The sequence below is a fragment of the Patiria miniata genome, unplaced genomic scaffold (assembly GCF_015706575.1).
Source record: "Patiria miniata isolate m_02_andy unplaced genomic scaffold, ASM1570657v1 HiC_scaffold_3, whole genome shotgun sequence".
NCBI classification, from domain to species: domain Eukaryota; kingdom Metazoa; phylum Echinodermata; class Asteroidea; order Valvatida; family Asterinidae; genus Patiria; species Patiria miniata.
Genome location: NW_024037069.1, coordinates 37831962 through 37854416, shown reverse-complemented (window position 1 = coordinate 37854416; position 22455 = coordinate 37831962). Strand labels below are relative to the sequence as shown.

The window sequence follows — 22455 nt, the reverse complement described above, 5'->3', positions numbered from 1 at the left end:
TTTTTTGCTTCAAATGTCGGCTGATGACTGCAAATGGTGCCCGACTTAGTGCAAATATATGGGAGTCCAGAGAGGCCACATAAAGCTTATTCTCGACCATAACCCAATCTAAAAACACGTTAAAATTGTGCAGCAGCAGGATTCCAGTCAAACCAGTGAGTTTGGCGGTTTTGAGACATCATCTTTCATTGAAAAAAAAAACTTTTTCATTTTGCCGACGCGCATGGCTACGGCGACGCGCGCGCATACCAGAAACCAGAGACTTTTTTTTTTGGCCTAAGATGGCTGCCTTGCACAAGGTCAATAATGTTTACTTTATAACAAGAACTATTCGCTCTTTTCACGCTCCGCCAAAAGGGGCATGCAGAGCCTCTATCTGGCAGCTTTACACAATAAAAATAGCCGGTTCAGTGATCTGAACCCCGACACGGGAATCACTGAACCGGTTATATTTATTGTGTAAAATTGCCAGATCGAGGCTCTGCATGCCATTGGCGGAAGTGTGAAAAGAGCGAATATTGTACATACACATCATGCCAGTGTGATATATTTAATTGCCAAATAAATAAAAATAACAAATACGATGAAATTTTTTTAGTCCAGTGTGCTTCAAGCTTGCATGCAAATCAATATGCACATGGCAGTCACAAATAATTCAAAAGCACAAAGTTTTCAACAATCAGTCAGGTTTGAAAGGGAAAAAAACCTGCATTTAGTGCATCATTTACAACTCGTTGCAGAAAAGAAAGACACACTACAAAAAAACAAAAACAAAAACACGAGACTGCATAACGAACAAAAATTTTGCAAATGTGTGACATCAAGAAATACAATCCCAAAATTCTTAACATTCTGTGAAGACACAAAATACTTACAAGCTGTGGAAAGTTCCATAGGTGAAAAATAACAAAGAATTTTGAAGACAGTTTAATACTTCAGAAAGTTGCTCCACATTTTATGAAGGATTGCAACCTTGTTTCCATGGGTATGATCTTGCTGCGCCATGTTGGTTCCCATCATGCCTTGCGCGATCTTAACCCCTGGAATCGTGTAATTTAAATCTGCCACTATTTGAGACATTTAAATTAGGATTCCAGAATCCATATACCTTTCAGGCATCGCGAAGTCTTGGAAAAACTGTTTGTGCGTGACGTGCAGGAGACATATAGGGCGTGCAGTCTTAAAAATATGCTCGCAATACGCTCTGAATAGCCGGTAAGGGTCGTTTACGTGTTCATCACGGCCAGGGGTTAGTGAATGAACGCCCACGCGCCCATGGAGTCGAGGCTGGAAGGATTCCCCTGTCTCACAGTTGGACCGATGTTTCTATCTCACAATTTGGCTAGACTATGACTACGAACAAGATATTTTTTTAAATGCCTGAGAAGAGGGCAGAACTTCTTATAAAAATGTTTTTCTCTGTTAGCTGTCCGCAAAATTTTGAAACTGTTGGTATAGAAGCGCACATGAACAGCGCCATCTAGAGTCAGGTGTTGTCCATTTACTATGAACAAGACCCAAAGCAGTAAGTTCCAAATTTTTTTTTATCTCTGGCTACATTTTGCCAAGTTGTGGTTTGTTTGTAATGTGGTGCCACGTCCTGTGTATTTTATATTTTTTCTTTGGGACAATATGAGTATTATCCTTTTTTTTATAAAGGAAAATGGGATTATTGTATGCTTACTTTCAAATTATATTTATAAATTTACATGCACAAACTAAAGACAGCAATGTTGTCTGCCCTTTTTAAAGGAGGTTCAAGTTCTCCTCGTGAATTTCAACCCAATTTGTAAATCATTCATTTATTGCCCAATGCTAGATACAAAAACTTCATCATTTTCTTTCATTTTCATTAAGAAAAAAATGGAAATAAAACAAACAAACTCACCGATCTCACAGGTATCCCCGACCCACCCAGCCGGGCACGAACAGCGGAAGTACGTGTTGAAGTTGATGCAGGTTCCTTGGTTCCGGCAGGGGTTATTGCGGCAAGCGTCTAGCTCCGTCTGGCACACCGGGCCAGCGTACTGCGGCGGGCATGTGCAGATGTAACGGTTGATCAGGTCGGTGCACGTACCGCCATTGAGACAAGGGTTGATGGAGCATTCGTTAACGTCTGAGGAAACATTCAGAACGAAATATCTTCTTAGCTTTTGTAAAAGATCTTGTTTTAAACGAACAATATCAAATTTTCAAAGGTTTTAATCCCCACCACTGGGGTTAAAAATTAGTGGGGCGCTGTGGTCCAATGGTTACGGTGTTCGACTCGTGTGCCGTGGTGCATGGGTTCGAATCCTGACCATGGGAACATGGTGCTTGTGCTCTTGAGCAAGGCACTTTACCATTATTGCTTCGTCCTTCGGATGGGACGTAAAGCCGTAAGTCCTGTGTGTTGTGTAATGCACGTTAAAGAACCCAGTAACACTTATCGCTAAGAGAAGGGGTTTGCCCTGGTGTTTCTGGCAGTGGCTGCAATGTGCGCCGCAGCACCTTGTAAACCATTATAAGGTGCTACATAATGGGTCTCATATTTCTCATAAACTTTAATTACCTTTCTTTAATAATTGACATAATTTCCAGCGCCTTGAGTACCTAATTGTTGGTAGATATGTGCGTTATATAAGACTCCATTATTATTTTTTTATTATTAAAAATGCATACCCTGGCTCTTCGATTAATTGATTTTGTTTTTGGTCCTGATGACTTTTCATTTTGTATGCCTTCTTTTCATGAAAAACTACTTTAATTAATAAGCTTTCCTTTTAGTGAAAGAATCATTCAAATTGCTCATGTAAGTACATGGAAAAGTTTCCGGTTTTGCAATTTTGAAAACAAACACCATTTTTTGACCTCTTTAAAAAATATAGGGCACCATTTGGCCAAAAAAAAAAAGTCTCCGGTTTCTGGTATGCGTGTGCGTCGCCGTAGCCATGCACGTCGGCAAAATGAAAACAATTTTTTTTCAATGAAAGATGATGTCTCAAAACCGCCAAACTCACTGGTTTGACTGGAATCCTGCTGCTGCACAATTTTAACGTGTTTTTAGATTGGGTTATGGTCGAGAATAAGCTTTATGTGGCCTCTCTGGACTCCCATATATTTGCACTAAGTTTAGTAAAGCACCATTTGCAGTCATCAGCCGACATTTAAAGCAAAAAATCAGGTAAAAAAAAAAAAAGCCGCGTCGCCGCACCACTTTTTGGGCAAGCTCCATACCAGAAACCGGAGACTTTTTTTTTTGGCCTTTGGGTTTCCTTTTTTTTATTCACCCTGTATAACATGGTTTGAGGGTTGATGTTGATCTGTTGGAAGTTGACAAATTAGTTCTACGGGCAAAACTGATGGAGCTAGTTTGTCAACTACCAACACCTTGCAAAAACACATTATTTTTCACAAAATGTTGCCTCAGTTATTTTGCTCAATGAAGGGGGAGAAGGGTGGTATTATTACTACCAGTATACAAATAATGAATGTTTGTAAGTGCAATGGTAAGAATAATTTTATGAGGTGACAGATGAAATGTTCCATTCCACGAGGCGTAGCCGAGTGGAATGGAATATTTCATCTGTCACCGAATGAAATTATTCTTTCCATTGCACGAACGTGAAACATTCATTATTTGTTTTATATAACACCTGAATAAATCCTTGTCATCTGATTGGTTGACTTTTAATATCCAATTTATTCAGGTTAAAAACTGTTTAAAAGTTTGACCAGTTCATCATATTTATATTAATGTTGCAAACTGTTCAACAGGTTGAGAACAATCATATTCAACTTCCAATACCTCGGGGAGCGAATATCGACTGTCCACCCTCAAACCATGTTATATTTGTATACTGTGCAATGGAAGTTCTATTCACTGTGCGATAGAACTTCCATTGCGCCACGCGCACGCTGTGCATTGGTACAAATAATTCAATGACATGTGATCAACGATCCACCAATCAGATGACGAGGATTTATTCAGGTGTTGTATAATGTCAGTTATGATGTGCCGGTGCTACCAGTTCCAAAAATTACAAGATACAAATAAAATTGGTCAAAGTGGAAGTTAAAAAAAAATTGTGAAAGTTCTCCTGATGGATACGCCGTTGGTCTGAACTAAGGACTTACTAATTTGACAGTTGTTGCCAGTCCAGCCAGCGACACAGGTACAGGAGTAGGATCCAATTAGGTTATTGCAGGTGCCTCCGTTCTGACATTGGTTGCCTTGGCACTCATCAAAATCTGTCAGGTAGATGGAAAAAAAGACACCAATAATAATACAGGGTGAGTAAAAAAAAAGGAAACCCAAATGTCAGGATTATTGCTTTAGTGATGTTCTGCATGCAGCACTTTCAACATCTAGGACATGAAAGCCCTTTTCATAAGCTTTATTTTAGTACAAGAATCGTTCAAATCGCTCATGTAATTTTCAAGTTATGCAATTTTAAACACAACCACCATTTTAAAGTTCTGTCCACAGATCGCAAAAAAGTGTTATTTAAGCAAAATGAAAACAAATCACACAGGATGTGCGCGAATTGTTTTTGTTTCGCTGAAAGAATGCACACTTTTTTTTGTGATTCATGGACAGAACTTTAAAATGGTAGTTGTGTTTAAAATTCCGTAACTTGAAAAGTACATGAGTGATTTGAATGATTCTGGAACTAAAAAATAGATTTATGAATTGGGCTTTCATATCCTAGACTTTGAAAGTGCTACATGCAGGACTTCACCAAAACAATGGTCCCAACATTTGGTTGTTTTTTACAATCACCCTGTATGGGTCTCTCCATGAAGTTGGAGAAGATTTTGAGACACTCTGACAGAGTTGCAGATGAAATATAAGAATCATTTAGTTTTAATGAAATTAATGGTTGAGCCAATTCAGTTATTCCTATTGCACATGTGCACAACAAGATTCAAGAATTTAGACTTTGGGATACACGCGGCAGCTAATTGCACACAAGTCTATGGGGGACACGTAATTTTTATTCCTAGGAGGGTTAGGGGCAATGTCATGAATAATACATGTTTATCCATGAGAACGGACAATGACATCAACAGCATTGTTGTTAAGTACTCTACTAGTTACAATACATTAAAGCATTTTAAAGAACGGTTGTCGTCGAGCTACCACACAATAGCCTAGTGGATAGCGAGATGAGCTATGGACATGATGGATACAAAGATCCCTGGTTCGAATCCACGTCGTCGCTGCTCATTTTCATCAGCTATTTTTCTTCTCATAATTTATCACTGAGATAATTTTAAATTAAGGGGAAAATAGAACGAGAACCTAAGTCTTGCAATGATTCAAAGGAAAAACTGAATTATTCATGACATTGCCCCTAACCCTCCTAGGAAAAAAAATTACGCATGGGGGACGTGGTAATCGAATCCACATTCTGCAATTTTAATGCGTTCAAAAAAACGATGGAAACTTCAAAAGCAATGAACATAATACGCACCGTCCTCACAGTTGAGACCAATGAAACCCTGCGGACAGCTACACGTGTAATAACTGATGCGATTAACACACGTGCCGCCATTGCTACACGGCATAACGGCGCAAGGGTTGTCCTCTGTGAAAAAAAGACACAATAGCATAAAGGTCGTTTCAAAATCCATCAAAATACAATTAAGTCATTTTCAAGATTTTTTCTTTCTTCAAGATTTTTATTTTTTTGTAAGAAAAACATTGACAACACTGCTCTGTATATTCGAAGTATGTTTGTTATTTTAACTGTTATAATTGAATGATATAGTGTACTATTTTCTGCAAAGTAACCCGATGTGATCAAGCTCTGCTTTATTCACCCTAATCCAAACATTTTGAAAAAGCTCTGGTTTATTTTAAGAGCAGAAAATACAACAGTGAACATGACAAAGGATGTGTATTTCATGCTAAAATCACCAAGAAAAACAGTTGTAGATATCTTCAGAAGTGTCTTCAGAAGAGAATTTGGATTAAACGTTTCTCAAAAATAAATTAACTACATTAAAACTAATCCCCTAAAACTAACTGATAAGTTTTCCAAATTACCAGACAATCTCTCTCTAATTTCTGAATGGATTCAGTGCGTTTAAATACAGATTATCATCCATAGAAAAGTTGGAAATAAAAAAACTTACCGATTTGGCAGTTGAGTCCTGAGTAGCCTGGGATACACGTACAGGTGTAAGCATTGATGAGGTTGCTGCAAACGCCATTGTTCTCACAAGGGGAACTTGAACATTCATTGATATCTGTAACGACACAAGTCGTCAGTGCATATTGCGCAGGCAAAATTACAGAAGCGTTCAGTTGTATTAAAGGTAGAGTACATCATTTGTCAGTTGTGCATTTTTTTTTTTTGAATCAACAAAACTGCTCACAATCTAAAGAAAGGTGCTGAACAACAAAACTGATGAAATTTTAGCTCAGTGAATGCTGTATATCCTGAAAAAAACCCCAATATTTTAGGATCTCGATTTCAAATCAAAAGTTGCCAAGTCATATTTTGAATTGCACCAGAATTCAGAGTCCGGGACACGTTCTTATTCAGCCGATTGCAGCTACGTGATGTCACGCACTGATCCGACGAATTATAGCAACCGTGCGCGTGTGTGCGTCGTGTCAATGCTTGCACGCACCCATTCACGGGATCCAACAAACTACTAAAGGAAATTTCGAAAATGTGTCTTTAGGCGCATCTTTGGAAATGACCTCTTTTTTTTTTTTCATTTCACAGGGAGTTTAGTACCATTACTATCTGTAAACCAAGTATGCTTTTTAACAATAATTTTGTCAGTTACTATTTGGATAGCTGCAAATGATGTACTCTACCTTTAAAACATAAAAAGTACACAGATTACCTTGAAATAATCGTTCTCTAAAAAAAAGAAAACTTCTAATTTTAAAATTATGTCCGACTATTTCAAACTAGAGTACTGATAAGAAATCAAAAACAAATACGTTATTGCCATGCCAACAGAAAATAATTTTTGCCTTGAGTTTCATTCATTTCCAGTTGCCAATGCCATAAAAAAAAATTCACATTTTGATATTTTTCAGGCAAATGTCAGGAGTTAAGGGCGAATGGGCATGGGGGCAGGGGAAGAATGGCTTACACTCGCATATTCTGAAAAGCCCCGTGGATGAATGACTTTCTGGTCAGCCCAAGACTCCCTCCAATGCTCAGACTCAAAGTAAAGGGGACGAACCTGTATTAACAGGAACGGAGTGCCCATCTCTCTTTCGTTAGCAATTGGGCCAGACTCATATGCTGCTGTGGGGGGATCACCACACCTCCTCCACAGCGAGTCTGTTACCTTCCCAGCATTGAATAATGCCGGTACCCATTTAACACCTGGGTTGAGAGGAGTAATTGAGGTAAAGCACCTTACTCAAGGGCACAACACGCATGGCCACGCCGGGGCTGGAACCCACAACCTCATGATCATGAATCATGTGCTCTACCGCTAGACCACACGTGCCCACAGACTTAGGTTCTGGATTATCTCCAATTTACCTCGTTCACAGTTGGATCCCTCGTAGCCCGGCGCACAGATGCACTCATACGAGTTGATCCTGTCAATGCAGGTACCTCCGTGACTGCAGGGGTTACCAGTGGGCGGCTGGCATTCGTTGGTTTCTAAAAAACGAGAAAACAAATTAGACAAGAAATGTTAGGTAACTAGAATTCTTCAAAATGTTCCCTGCCTCTCTGACCTTGGCTCCAAACCCACCTTAGTCAACTTGTGGACTGGGTTTTCACTCTCAGCCTGATGCTGTCGGTTTCCTAAGAACTATCACTCTGGGGTGTTCCTACCACATCTAAGACTGAACTTTTTTTTCTTCTTTGTGTTGCTCTTGAGCAACAGAACTGTGAAGGAGCACAGTAGCCAATATGCATGAAAAATAAAACAAGGTAACAACATTTGAGACAAAACTCACCGATACTGCAACGCAGACCCTCCCAGCCAGACAGGCAACTACAGCGGTAACTGTTGCGACCGTTGATGCAAACACCATTGTTGAAACACGGGTTGCTGGCGCACTCATTCACGTCTGGGTAATGAGATACGCAACAAAATGTTATCCTAAATGAGTCTTACAGAATCTGTAAGATTAGAGTTTGACCATCAGTTTGTCGGCACAAAGGATTCCTTTTCATGGTTGAGAAGTACTTAATACCGAGTTCATGTGGTAGTGTTGTAATCAAATACTTTTATCCGATTCAACGTACTGCCGAGTACCAAGCTTTTGAGTACTACTCGCATTGAGTATTTTGACCCTTGAGAATGAGTACAGATACCCGAGTCCAAGTACTTGGACCTTTGAGTACAGGTTTTGTGAAGCCAAGTTTGAATACTTAGACCATTGAAAACAAGTACAAGTACTGGGACCTCCGAATACGAGTACTTTATGGAGTATTCAAGCGAATAACAATTAAAATCTGAAATAAAGAGTCGAAACTGAAACCACCTATTCAGCAGCATGGGTGTTTGAGCAAGACTTCTTGAAGGCATTTTTGTATTCTTTTTTTTTGAGATTTTCTCAATCAAAATTAAATGGGTTGTTTTTTTCCCCGGAGTCCTTAATTAAGTATGAATACTTTGACAATGAAAAACAACATCAAATAGTCATGTCCTAGTATTTTCAAGTATAAATATCATAATTTGAGTACGAGTATTTGAAAGTCAAGTGAGTACAGGTATTCTCAAGAGTACTTGAGTTGTACTGGCGTATGAGTTCCGAGTGCGAGTAGTACAACGCTGCCATAAGGCAAGTAGAAAGCAATTGACCTATTGTGATAGAATCACATCAACACAGCTTATGAAATATTGTCCAATTGCATGATATACAAATGGACGCGACACACGTAAAATCTGAGACAAACAAAAATCAGTGAACAAAAATCCATGGGGTTGTCTAAGGGGCGTGGCTAACTCGCAAGCGGCGATAGGTCAATAGGGCCATACCCATTTCACAGCGGAGTCCTCTCCATCCACCGGTACATTGACAGGTGAACATGTTGACGCCGTCTGTACAGATACCGTCATTTAAGCAGGGAAGACTGCTGCACTCATTGTCATCTGGGGACACAAATTGAAATTAGTTGGACCCATTAGCACTTGCATTGAATTGTTTTGTTTTACTCATTCCCGATGAAGCCAAAAAAAAAGTATTTAGTGCTGGGGCACTTCTGGAGTGATATAGATAAATTTTACTTGTTGAAAATACTGAAACAACATTGAATCACAAATGAAGAAAAAAAATCTGACAGCAAAATATCTCAAATTTTGGCAAGTTTTGGTGCTGAAATAGCTGTAACATTGAGCTTTCTGCCTGAAATGACATCACATTTCTTGCTCATGAATATGGAAATTTGCATTAGCATAAAACCAAAAAGGCACCAAAATACCCTTGACAATGGCACAACGAAAATTGAAAATAAAGTTAAATGGGACACGGCAAAGGTGTGTTTTCAAGGATTGCATTCAAATAAATTACATTGCATGGGTCCTTTAAAAAAATAGTGGCGGAGCTTATCAAACTTCTGTGCTGAAGTAGCACTGTGAAATTGGTCTTGAAATTGAAATTGAATTTGCTAGCAACCTTTTTGCTAAGCAATTATGTGAGGCGTTCTGGCAAAATGAGATGGAACTGTCTTATTTTCCCAGAAAACCTGACATATTTTTGTGAGCTAAGCAGTTTTGAGTAGTATGGGCTTAAGCATTTTATGCATATTTGAATGCTGGCAAATAGGGAAACGAAAATGTGCTTACTGATTTCACAGTTGACACCGCTGAAGCCAGGGAAACAGTTACATGTGTGGGATTGATGGCCGTCGCGACACGTGCCGCCATTCCGGCAGGGAAAACCCACGCAGTCGTCCACAGCTTGTAAGCAAAAAAGAGAGAAAATTGAAGGTTCATTTAAAGCTGAAACAAAGGGCAAGTTTAGGTGCAAACTATGGTTAACCATAGTTTGACTTATTCCACTCCAACGAAGGATGAGTGGACTACAGTAGTCCTCTCATCTAGAGTGACTCTAGTTGACTACTCCACTCACCTAGAGTGACTCTAGTTGACTACTCCACTCAACTAGAGTGACTCTAGTTGACTACTCCACTCAACTAGAGTGACTCTAGTTGACTACTCGACTCAACTAGAGTGACTCTAGTTGACTACTCCACTCAACTAGAGTGACTCTAGTTGACTACTCCACTCATCTAGAGTGACTCTAGTTGACTACTCCACTCAACTAGAGTGACTCTAGTTGACTACTCCACTCAACTAGAGTGACTCTAGTTGACTACTCCACTCAACTAGAGTGACTCTAGTTGACTACTCCACTCAACTAGAGTGACTCTAGTTGACTACTCCACTCATCTAGAGTGACTCTAGTTGACTACTCCACTCAACTAGAGTGACTCTAGTTGACTACTCCACTCAACTAGAGTGACTCTAGTTGACCATTTGGAACTGGAGCCTGGGGTGCGGTTGCATTGCTGGTTGACCAATAGCTGCTTGCATCATCAGGGCTCGAAATACCCACTGGACCGTGGACCGTGTCTAGTGATTTTAGCGTCGGTCTAGTGCTGTGTGTGACTGCACTAGTCCGGCCGCTAGTGTTTTTTTTCTTGCACTATATAAACAAAATGACGCCCAAATATACTAGCAGTTGAGGTCTGATTAATAGCATGTTTTGAGTTCATTACTTCTTGATTGTAGGCCAATTGTGCAGGTCAATTGTGCAGTCTCATCGAGACAAAAACATTAGGAAATAATCTATGTATAAAAAAAATGATGTGTCAATTGGTCTCAAAAAGGTGTCAATTACAACAATGCACAAGGCCGATGAAAATCATTGGACTCAGTCCAATTGTCTGGGATAACATCACTACTTACAGAGTTCACAGTTGCTTCCCGTCCAGCCTGGTTTACAGATACAAGCATACGAGTTGACTCTGTCGTCGCACACTCCATCATTCTGACATGGATTACTGACACACTCCTGCACATCTGGAAAATATTACAAATAAAAACTTTTCAGAAAGAGGGATGCCATGAAATAATAATTTAAGGTGTTTTCTTCTCATCATGTGTTTCTGATGTAAGATTTTTAATCCAAATACCACGTATGGATGAAAGTGACAACAAAGTGAAGAAAACTATCTTTTTATGTTAGGCCAAAAAAAAAAGTCTGTGGTTTCTGGTATGCGCGTGCGTCGCCGTAGCCATGCGCGTCGGCAAAATGAAAAAGTTTTTTTTTCAATACAAGATGATGTCTCAAAACCGCCAAACTCACTGGTTTGACTGGAATCCTGCTGCTGCACAATTTTAACGTATTTTTAGATGGGGTTATGATCGAGAATAAGCTTTATGTGGCCTCTCTGGACTCCCATATATTTGCACTAAGTTTAGTCGGGCACCATTTGCAGTCATCAGCCGACATTTGAAGCCAAAAAAAAAAAAAAAAAAAAACGGGTAAAAAAAAAAAAAAAAACCCGCGTCGCCGCACCACTTTTGGGGCAAGCTCCATACCAGAAACCGGAGACTTTTTTTTTTTGGCCTTAAGAACAAACATATTTTTCTTTACATGAAGAAAAGAGGGCATAATACATCACGGGGAGGTTAAACTGGAAAAGTTCAAGGAGTATCTGAAATTTGAGATAGCTTGTTTTTGGTCTGGGGTACGGGAAAAATGTGGAAATAGAGAAAAAAAGGGGGCGCGACAGCTTCACAGTTTGGGAGCAGGGTATGAGAATCAGTAGTTACCTTGAAATTTCTAAAGAAACAGAACAGTCATGAAGGGTATCATCACTGCAAGAATTTTGCAAGGCATTAACAGTTACAGGGCATGTTCTTCAAGTAGAAGACCCTAGGGTGTAAGTTCAAAACACAACTTACTGAGTTCGCAACGAAGCCCTGCATAGCCGGTGGGACAGGAACAGATGAAGTGGTTGATGTTGTCGGTGCACTGACCATTGTTAAGACACGGCCCGCTGCCACACTCGTTGATATCTGGCAAGAGATTGAAGGACAGTACTTAAACGAGCACCGCGCTGGTGTATGAGGGCGCTATATACCCAAGGCACTGGAAGTATCACCAAGCGCTTCTATCATCACCGTCTAGCAAAGCTCTTTTGTGAGTTTGTGAGGTTCTGGAAGGAACCGGGGGAAACTCAACGTTTCGGACAGCGTTTGGGTCACAGTTAGTATGGTTCCACACCCTTATCAACAAACACAACATAAACACAGCTAACAAAGTCAGGACACCAACCATGGAACATACAATACAGTAATGTTGATAAACTGACTGAAATGGTGAGTTGGCTTGTTAAACCCGTCGGCCACATAGCTTCAGACACCAGAAACAAACAAACAGACAGACGGACAGACAGATAAGAATGGGCTAAACAAACAGAATGAGAGTGCTCTGAAAGAAGTCAAAGTTATGAGTTAGTAAATGGTACATGGAATAAATCCATGTCGCATGGTTAATCGTTGTAAATATGAGAGATGTGTCTAGACAAAAAAATACAAAGTCATGAATTCTGCAAGAAAGTCGATAGGTTAGTAATTTGATACATGCTTTAAATACGGGGGAAAAAAAGTTAGTTTCATGACGGCAGTTGTTTTTAACTAGAACATTAAAGTTGCATTCCCCATGCTTTTTTTGAACTTCATTCTGAAAAATAGACCCCTTTTCTAAATTGCTATTTTTCTAGCAATACAAAAGTTATTCAATGCGACATCAACCAAAAGAATCACCTGTTTAGTTACTGAATTATTACTTTACAATTTGAAACCGTTCTCATGGGTGGGCTAGTTCCTGCCACACAATCAGTATCGATAATGTACGGAGCGGGAGCCAGTCTACTCTCAAAGCAGATCTGTTTTTGCCCAAAACAAAAACATTTTTTTTTTAGAGGGATGCAGATGTCCCACAGAGCAAAAAAGAAAGATTTTTTTGGCTCAAATAAAACATACACGTTGAAATTCATTACCAGAAAAAAAAGTCAAATTTGCTGAAGAGCATAGAGATAGCGATTGTAATTTTTAATTGCATCAAGGAAAAATTAAGAACTCAAATAATGGTAGTATAAGCACCATCACCAATTTTTTTAATTTTTACTATCAGTAAAAGTCTGAACCCTTCTTTGAAAAGGAGACTGATGAGGAATCTCAAGCCGTCCTTAGCGAAGAAAAAAAAAAACGATCAGGGGCCAAATTTCATGGAGCAGAAATCTTCTAAGCCCAGAGACAAATTTGCTCAGGTTAAAACAGGTTACCAGCAAAATACATGGGACTGTATTGTTGTTTGCAACTGGTTCCCAGCTAAATTTGCTAACCAGATGAATTTAGGTTTTATAACGGCTCAGTGAGATTAAGCCGAGGTCAGCAACAACAAAGTGATATTAGAGAGGTTTAGCAACACGTTGCACGAGAAAAAAAAACGTGAGTGTGAACGCAAAAAGTCTGCGTACACATCAACGCATAAATGAGACCTGCTCCCACGAAACCCAGACAAAGTTGCTGAAGTTGTTTTCACCAAAAGAACATGTGAAGTTATTTTGAGGTGGAAACTGAAAATTTTGAGTACTTGAGGTTTTCTGAATCAGTAACTATAAATTTACAACCTCACAATATATGAATAGAATCCATCCAGCCGAAATGTGCTTTTTGGTCCATTTGGTGAAAAAAATGTGTGATAGCTGCAAATGATGGACTATAGCTCTCCCGGGGGATAGGGTCAAAGTAGCTATGAAAATTATATACCATTTTGAAGACGACAAACTCAGAAAATGAAAATGCCGTAACTTAAAAAAACGTCAACTTTGTCCGGGATTTGTGGAAGCAAGTCACAATGGCCTTCACATTCGCGTTGACATTCGCGTATGAAGTGCAGCTAAAGCCCCCCATTACGTACAAATATGTTAAACGAAGAATGGTGTTATTTTCAAACTCATTCCAAGGTGACCTGCGGAGGTTAATGAAAATCCAGGATTAATTTTGGTTAGTGAAATGACGATGACCATGAAGGAATCAGATTCCGGGTTTTTTTTTACCGTCCTGGCATAAAGTTCCCTGGTAGCCGGCGTCACACAGGCAAAGGAAGGAATTAATGACGTCCACGCATGTGGCATTGTTCATACATGGCTGGCTGCTGCATTCGTCGATATCTACGGGAGTTGTAATGGGATTAGAGGGTCGTTTATCAACATTTTCTGATATGTAAATACTGGAAGCTTTTTGGTTGAAACAATTTACACTGTCATTGTGTTGAGATTGATACTTTCTTTTTATTTCACAAATCAGGCCAAGAAACAAAAGTTGTTTTTTCTATGACACGGAACTTTAATACTGAGGGTTGGTCAGTGTGAAAACTTTCTTTTTTTACCTCTAAATTTTTGTTTCCAGAAAAAAAAAACCCAGGGTGGTCAATTAATTTTAAAACTTTTGTTTTGCATGTGAACATGTGAATCCACTGTTTATTTTGCATGTGCCGTCCCGTTTATAGGTTTCGCTGAATGGCATGGTAAAATCTCACTGCCGACCAACTTACAAAAAATGAAAAGAAATCAGAAATGCAGGCCGATGGCTGCAAAAACTAGGGTTGGGCGGCACTGTAAGTTTTTTTTTTGAATAAAAAAAATTAGGTTCTGCATAATTTTCTGGGTTAGGTGAGGTAACCGGAAACACAGATATTTTTTCTTTGGCCTTTCTAGAAAATGCAGAACTGCTTGGAAAAACTATATTTATTCCCTTGAGAAATTACTCATTCTTGTCTATAATACTTTTAGAGTCTTTATTGACTTTCAAATGTACCAAGGATATACCAGAGAGCAACAACAAATTTAGTGAGTAAAACTTGTTTACTTTTTTTTTTTTTACAGAATTTTGAACAATTATATGAAACTTTTCATATTTCGCGGGCACTGAAAGAGTTAAACAGGGCTGTAATCAAGTCAGTTACATGTCAAATCACAAGTCCTGCCACAAGTACCAGGGGATGAATAGTGAAAATGGATTGTATTTACTGTAGCTGAGACCATTTTCATCGCTCTGCTTACCGTTAGCGAAAAGTCCCTGCTTACTGTAGCAAAAAATTCTGTGCTTACCATAAGCGTATTTCACAGGTAAGGAACTTTGGCTTTAGCGCATGTGTACATCCCGTAACTAAGGATTCTGTGCTTACAGGGTAAACACAGATTTATCTGCTAGCCCAGTTAGCGCAAAATGGTGTTCGTAAGCTGGAATTCTGTGGTTAGCAGAGTCACAAAATTGGGCCCTGACCGCTTGTAACTTGATGACGTGAGACTGACACGTAACAAATTGTTTACAACTCTGGGATGAAAATTCAGTCACTGCATTTTGCTTTATTTAGTTGAGACAAACTCTACGAAGGCTGTGGATAATGTTGATAATTAGCGTAAAGTCTTGAGACATTTACTCGTATCACAGTGGACACCAGTGTAGCCGGGGACGCAGTCGCAGAAGTATCCGTTGACCTGATCGTTGCAGGTGCTGCCCATCAGACATGGCCCACTAGCGCACTCATCAATCCCTGAGGAAGGTTTCAAACGTAATGATATGACAGTATTATGTTACATCATTGAATTTACATCTCACCGACGCATTAATTTCATAATTTTAACAGTGGTTGGTTGCGGTACCCACTGCTTTTCAGACTCCAACAGCCAGCTGTTCACGGCAAGCTCGGTGGTCCGGTGGTACGACATCTGCACTAGTAAGCAGGAGGTCGTGGGTTCCAATCCAACCCAAGTGAGATTGTCAATCTTTCCTCACAAGCCCAGAGTATACAGTGTTAAAAAAATTATGTCACTGCAGATGCACATATTACCGAGTTTGAAATTATAGTTTCAAAATGCTCTTATTTTAACCAGAATTTATTTCCTTGGCTAAAATTCGGACTTAATATCCCTTTTCTAAAACTCTTCCATTTGCGACGGATCACCATACCTTGGAATTTCCTGGTTTTTGAGTAAAATCCATATATCTATTTCGTGATAACCTTGTGGAGACGTATTCACCTGTAGAAATTGCCCTGTGGAGACGTACACAATCTTTTGTTCCCTATTGTGTGCATGTCTCCAGAGGGCACGGTGTATCAGATCAATTAAACTGCATAGAGGTGTTTAATCATAAACATCCTGTATAAACACGAAACTGACATTTTATTTTATATTGTATTGTTAATTTCTTCAAGATTTTGAAATGATTACTGCTATGCATAATAAACAATTGTCATCTGTTGTGATATAGTCCGTGGGTTTTGTACATCCTCAAGGGCAAATGGCCTCCTTGGATTTGCCTTAAGTGACATTTGTATCCCTCCGGCGTGCAAAACGCCACTGACTACACCACAGCAGACAACTGTATGGGCTCCGTGCGGGAATAGGAGAGGGCGCCCTTTGACCACTTTTCAGAGCTCCAGTGGGAGGACACACCGGGTGAGCGTACTAGTTCATGCGCATATGGCGCAAAGTACGCATGACTGAATGTATGCAACAAAACCATAGTATCGTTGCGTGAGCGTCAGGCTTTGTTGGCAATGCGTTCGAATGTCCCTCCCATCTCCCCTAACTCTCCCTTTCGTACCGTTGAGGGGGTACTTGTGCACGGAGCCCATGACACTCTACTGGAAAGATTATGATTTGACTTACCTATGTCACAGTTGGATCCCGTGTATCCAGGGAAGCAATTACACCTATATGCATTGACCAAATCGTCGCACTGACCGTTCCTGCAGGGGTTGTTGGCGCACTCATTGATATCTGGTTGATAGGTACAAATGGGGAAAAATATAATATGACAAACGATTTTAATGCTGATGCAATTGCTTGCTGCCTGTGTGGATATTTACCATTCTGGGGCTTGTACTACATTGTGGGTATTCCTTGATGATTCCATAAAACCACAGTATGCCGAGATAATTTGGATAAGTACAGGGAGTGACAGACACAGCCTGATATGCCTTGTACGATCAATGGGAGAATTCAGAGATTTCAAAATCAAGTTGTCCTATTTTCTTCAGTCCCAAAACTATCTTGTACTGCCTCAGGGACAGGGATCAATGGGTTATTAACCAGAGTGGAGCTGCACCCGATTTCACGAAGCGCTGCAACGCGTCAACTTGAGTTAGAATGTGTAACACGTCGCAACTCGCGATGCGTCGTATCTTCCATTTCACGAAAGTTGCGATGTGTTGAACGCGTCGTAAGTTCCTTGACAACGGCTTAAAACACATCGCAAGTTACGACGTGTCTAGTGGTCGTCGCAAAATAAGAAGAGTTATTTCTAAAGACAGTTTTATGCCATAAACATTACATTAACGAGATTATAATACCGAGGCAATGTGTGTAAAGTTGTAAATAGAAAATTCATTGAATAATTATGAATTAGACCGTAATATATGAGTTGAAATTTCAAAGTAGCTATACAGTCCAATGAGACCTTGTTTTCCTTCAAAATTGCATCGCACGGCCGCCATTTTGTTTTACATTTTAACAAATTTCGAGCTGAGATCCGACGACTCTTTGCTGAATATCAGACGACTATTTACTGAACGCTGACTTTATACATAAAACAGTCACCGAGTTGTGCTATAAATACACCTATGACGCGTCGCACTTACGACGTGTTTTGTGAAATGGATCGCAGGACGCGTCGCAGCTGCGACGCATCGTAGAGATACGACGCGTCGCATCGCTGCGATGCATCTTAAATTACGAAGAGTTAGATGAAATCGGGTGCTGGTTAGTTTATTTTTGTTACAGTACAAGCAATGTGCCAATGCACTACTGTTAGACTCAGAGTTTAAATAGTGGAATGGTTCAAGGCATATAGGATCATTTGCACTTCATGCATTTTGTTCGTTTCCAATAATAACACCACTCAAAATCCAAAGAAGACTGTTGACAACCTAACCTGTTGAAGTTTCAGCTCAGTGGATATTACCCTTTTCGAGGAAAATTGAAAAACCGTGCACAACCTTTTGATCATGAAACACGATTTTGTTAATGTTGCTCTTTGTTTCCAACGATCAGTCAATTGACTGATCGTTGGAGATCACCTACATTGCTTGATATTTCTTCTAAATGACAGCAAGCCAGGCGGAATAATTTCACAAGGTGTGTAGTACCAGTACGATCTTTAACACAAATAAGATATTTTTATAACGATTTGGTAGGTTACTATTGGGATTAGTGCAAATGATTCTATATGTCTTTAAAACAGAAGTCTGTTGGTTGGTGTTGATGTGTTAAAATAAACAAGTCGAAAATTTCAAAATGTGCGGAGTTAAATAAAATCATTAGTACTGAAAAGGATGCCCCGAAGTCCAACATCTGGAACAAGGAGTTGCAGCTACTAATTTTTTTTATAAAGAAAAGACGTCACTCAGCCAGAGTGCAGCCCTACATGTCCTAATTTTAACCCTTTATGGGAAATTTGTATAGTACATGAAACCTTTTGTTTGATGGTGAAAAAGTAGGTTAGTAATGAAAAGAATACAGGATGAGTAAAAAAAAAACGAAACCCAAATGTTGGGACCATGGTCCTGACATTTGGGTTTCGTGTTTTTTGACTCACCTTGTATATAAACCAATCCGGGCAAGCTATCAATTCTATCATGAAGGCCCCCTTCAATGGCCAAAGCATTGTGCTAGCTATTGTTTAGGTTTCTCCATTGAAGGGGGCCTTGTGTAAATCTACAGTGATCATATGCCTGGATTTGTCTACAAAGTCAATGTCAAAATGAGACTGTTGTGACCGATTCTATCAAACTCAGCGATTCAGAGACTCCCTTGTACACAATACTGAAAGCCAGACAGTCCTCTTCAGAATTTTGTAAAGTCAAATTGATCTGCTCGGAAGGTCAGGCATGCAACTGGGATCTCACAAAAAAAAGAGAAAATTCAAATCTTTCTAAGACTTTGTGCAGAGTTTTTCTATTTTTAATGGCACACATGGGAAGTTAAGAAAGAGAAAATCAGCAGATCCGAGGAAAAGTTGCATGCCTGGAAGATAATACGTTCAAGATTTTAAACAGCGCGTTCCAAAATACCCCCAACATCTTTTGCGAGGCTCTAGCGTCGCCGCGGAAACACGTACTGCCATTATTTTTATATCATTTTAAAGCTTGGAATTTTAACTTATCCCTGGTAAGTATTGGTTTGATTTACAAAAGGATTTTGAAATGATTTGTGTTCAAATAACGGCATGTCAAAAACAAACTCAACTGATTTCAATTAAACTCAATCATGCGAATTTTGTCTAATGTGGAAACGGTTCATCATGTTCATGATGTGACGATCTCGTTTCCTTTTACTTTCTGTGTTTTGTATTTTTTTCGATCCAGGTAGACTACACCTTAAATGAATTCACAATATTGTTCTTTGTTTCAAGTTCAATTTTGAAATTCACGTGCAAGTATGTACCTATTCAAACAGCGCGCTCCAAGTGTGACTCGAGTTTGCATCTGATGTACCGCATTATTGATTTTCCTTCAAATCGGTTGTTTTCGACATGCCTTTATTTGAACATGAATAATCTTAAAACTCTTTTAAATATCAAAGCAGTACTCACCAGGGATAAAGTTCAGTTTCCAGGCTTTAAAATGGTATAAAAATAATGACAGCACGTGTTTCTGCGCCAACGCTAGAGCTTGACAATAAAAATATCATACTGGACTCTTTTAATGTAAACAATCTTCTCAATTTGATAGAATAGGTCACAGATTCTGATTTCAAATGCAACCGCACTGCACGTAAAAGCATGAATAGTTAGTACGTTAGCTATTAAAGGGTCATATCTGTTGTTTGAAGATTTGAGCCGATTTCATCGAGCTGCAGAAAATTGTTAGTACTTTAAATTGTTGTTAAACAGGAAACATTTTCATTAATAAGGTGAATGGACCAAGCTGATGGTGAAAAACATGGCTCCAATAAAAAGATTTGTGTTCCAAGTATGTATGCTAGTTTGACTAAAATCCTTTCCATATTTGTATGCTGATTCAACGTAAGTACGTAAACACAAAAGTACAAAGTTGTCTTTTTCAGTTTTTATCAACTAATGTTCATTGAAGATTGATCTTTTGTGCAGATTTACCAGATTTACCAAAGCTATGAACTGAATGAAAGCATGTTAGTAACGAAGCAACGGTGAAACGTTAGCAGTGAGGAATAAATGTGATGGCAGGGTACCAGTTCCGCAGACGGTGTCCGTGTATCCAGGAGCACAGCGGCACTCAAACCTATTGATGAAGTCTGTGCAGGTAGCACCATTCATGCAGGGGTTTGGAGAACACTCATTGATGTCTATTGGGGGGCGTGATAAAATATATGAATTATTCATATCTTCTGAATGATAAAGATGAATAATTCATGAGTTCCTGAACACTATGAGGTTGCGACTGAATCTCATGTCTCGAGCTGTTGTCTAGGTCTACATCCATGACAAGTTCATGGGAATATGGTGATAATAGATGTAGCCACTGCTTTGGAAGCATAAGAAAAGGAACTCAATTAAATAGGCTTTTCTAATTGCGGTTTCCTTTTTGCATTTTCTAATTGTTGGTCATCTATAACTATACCTTAAGCTTCACATGTCTGTTAAAAAAAGGAAAATGTTTGCAGCTTCATGCCAACGTTTTACAGTCAGATATTTCAAAGATTTTCTGACATTTTTTAGCCGATAATATTAAGCTCAACAACAACTATCCTGCTTGTCAACTAACTGTTCTCTTTTGACTGACTCAAAAAAATTGGTGATTTTCTGAACTGCAATGCACTGGCATTCTGCATGTGTGTAAAGAAACATTTCCATGCCATGAAAACTGGATATAACATGTAAATACTAGTTTGATAAGCCAGGTTGGCTGGACACAGGCTAAATTTGTTCTTTTAAAGTTGATAAAAAAGTGCTCCCAGTTATTTGCGAGCCAGACTGGTTACCTATTAGACACTGTGGGCCGCTAAAGCCCGGGGCACAAGTACACCGGTACTCATTGACCAGATCCGTACAGCGGCCCTGGTTCTGGCACGGAACACTGCTACATTCATTGATATCTGAAAGTCAAAGAAGTTAGAAAAGAAGGTAGGACAAAGTAAAATTGTATGGATTTTACAACCACGACGATTAAATATGTTATTGAAGACCACTCTCAGTGATACAAGCCATTGGAAGCACCTGTGTGAAAAGCGGTCAAAAACAAATGTATCTATTATTTGTTTTTTCAATTTTATGAATTCACATCTTTTTCATGATGAAATCACATGTATTCAAAGATGTTACTTTTAAGAAAGTATTCAAATTGTATTAAGAAGGGCCACAGGCTGGGATTTCATGGGCGTTTAGATGCAACTGCCCCCTCCCCCCTCTCCCAAACGAAAAGTCAAGATTTATTTTTTTGTGCCAATATTTCTGACTGGCAAAACAAAAAAGTCTTCAGTCTAACCCCAGACCTACCTGTCTCACACCGGGATCCTGTGAACCCCAGAGGGCAGAAACAGCTGTAGCTATTGATAAGGTTGGTACACACGCCTCCGTTCATGCACGGATTGGAAAAACACTCGTTGATATCTGTGGGTCAGTGTGAAAAAATAGAGCAAAATGCTAAAAAATTGTCAATTCACATTGTGACCTGTTCTGTCAAAATCAGACTTTTCTGGGCATAAAGTCAAAAATGAGGTTTTTGCATATTGTTAAAATATGTTCTGTTTCCTTTTAATAGGTGGTTTAATTTTTGAAACCGGTCATTCCTGGGCAGAGTTATGCTATTTTGAAGTTCATTGTGTCGAAAAGTAGAAAACAGAGAAAATGGCCACGAACGTCACAAACCAGTAATTTCTTTTACTGATATACCTTAAAAAATCATCAAAAATACTATAATTAGAGATCAAATTAGGTGTTTCAAACTTTTATAGTATATTTTAGACATGCTCAGGATTACAAATATGCAAAAATTAGAAAATGGAAAAAAATCACCCCTCAGCGTTTTTTGGCCCTATCTCAATTTCAACCTCTGCCCAGAAGTGTCTGCTTTTGACAGAACAGGTCACATTTAGGACATCAGGGTTCCTGCAATGTATTTGCTATAAAAGCATTGCTGATAACTTTCAAAATTCCAACCGCCAATCCAGCCATTTGGAGGTTTAAATTTACACATAAGTGCAGTTGATTCTTTTTACGTCCAACACGGAAATTGACTGGAGCGGGGTTAGAACCTGCAACCTAGAGATTGCAGGTCCTGCACTCTACCAACTGAGCTATCCAGCCCTATGTTAGTGGTTCCCCAGTATGTCAGTGTCTTTGTTCAAGGGGCGCTGGTCAGAAGCCATAAACCCATACATGATATGTAGGCAGGGATCATGCCCAATATCACGATGCTAGGAACATAAGCAATGCTGCAAACCTGGGAAATAGCACACGGGGATCACTCAGAGAGGATAT

General features: G+C 39.3%; 1 protein-coding gene across 3 annotated transcripts in view; it reads right to left on the bottom strand.

Annotated features, from left to right (window-relative positions):
- The window catches only part of LOC119737078 (neurogenic locus notch homolog protein 2-like), a 67008-nt gene that overhangs the window by 29542 nt on the left and 15011 nt on the right, over positions 1–22455 (bottom strand). For 2 of the 3 annotated variants that reach the window (XM_038211162.1, XM_038211164.1), the window contains exons 8-24: positions 21472–21585; positions 20958–21071; positions 20208–20321; positions 16668–16778; positions 15434–15547; positions 14049–14162; positions 11887–12000; positions 10885–10998; positions 9760–9873; positions 8953–9066; positions 7925–8038; positions 7500–7622; positions 6121–6234; positions 5457–5570; positions 4117–4230; positions 1889–2116; positions 876–878 (exon numbers count right to left, since the gene is read on the bottom strand). In XM_038211162.1, the coding sequence (XP_038067090.1) occupies positions 876–878; positions 1889–2116; positions 4117–4230; positions 5457–5570; positions 6121–6234; positions 7500–7622; positions 7925–8038; positions 8953–9066; positions 9760–9873; positions 10885–10998; positions 11887–12000; positions 14049–14162; positions 15434–15547; positions 16668–16778; positions 20208–20321; positions 20958–21071; positions 21472–21585 (1947 nt within the window). The remainder of the gene's footprint in view (positions 1–875; positions 879–1888; positions 2117–4116; positions 4231–5456; positions 5571–6120; positions 6235–7499; positions 7623–7924; positions 8039–8952; positions 9067–9759; positions 9874–10884; positions 10999–11886; positions 12001–14048; positions 14163–15433; positions 15548–16667; positions 16779–20207; positions 20322–20957; positions 21072–21471; positions 21586–22455) is intronic. The other variant, XM_038211163.1, reaches the window with a different exon arrangement.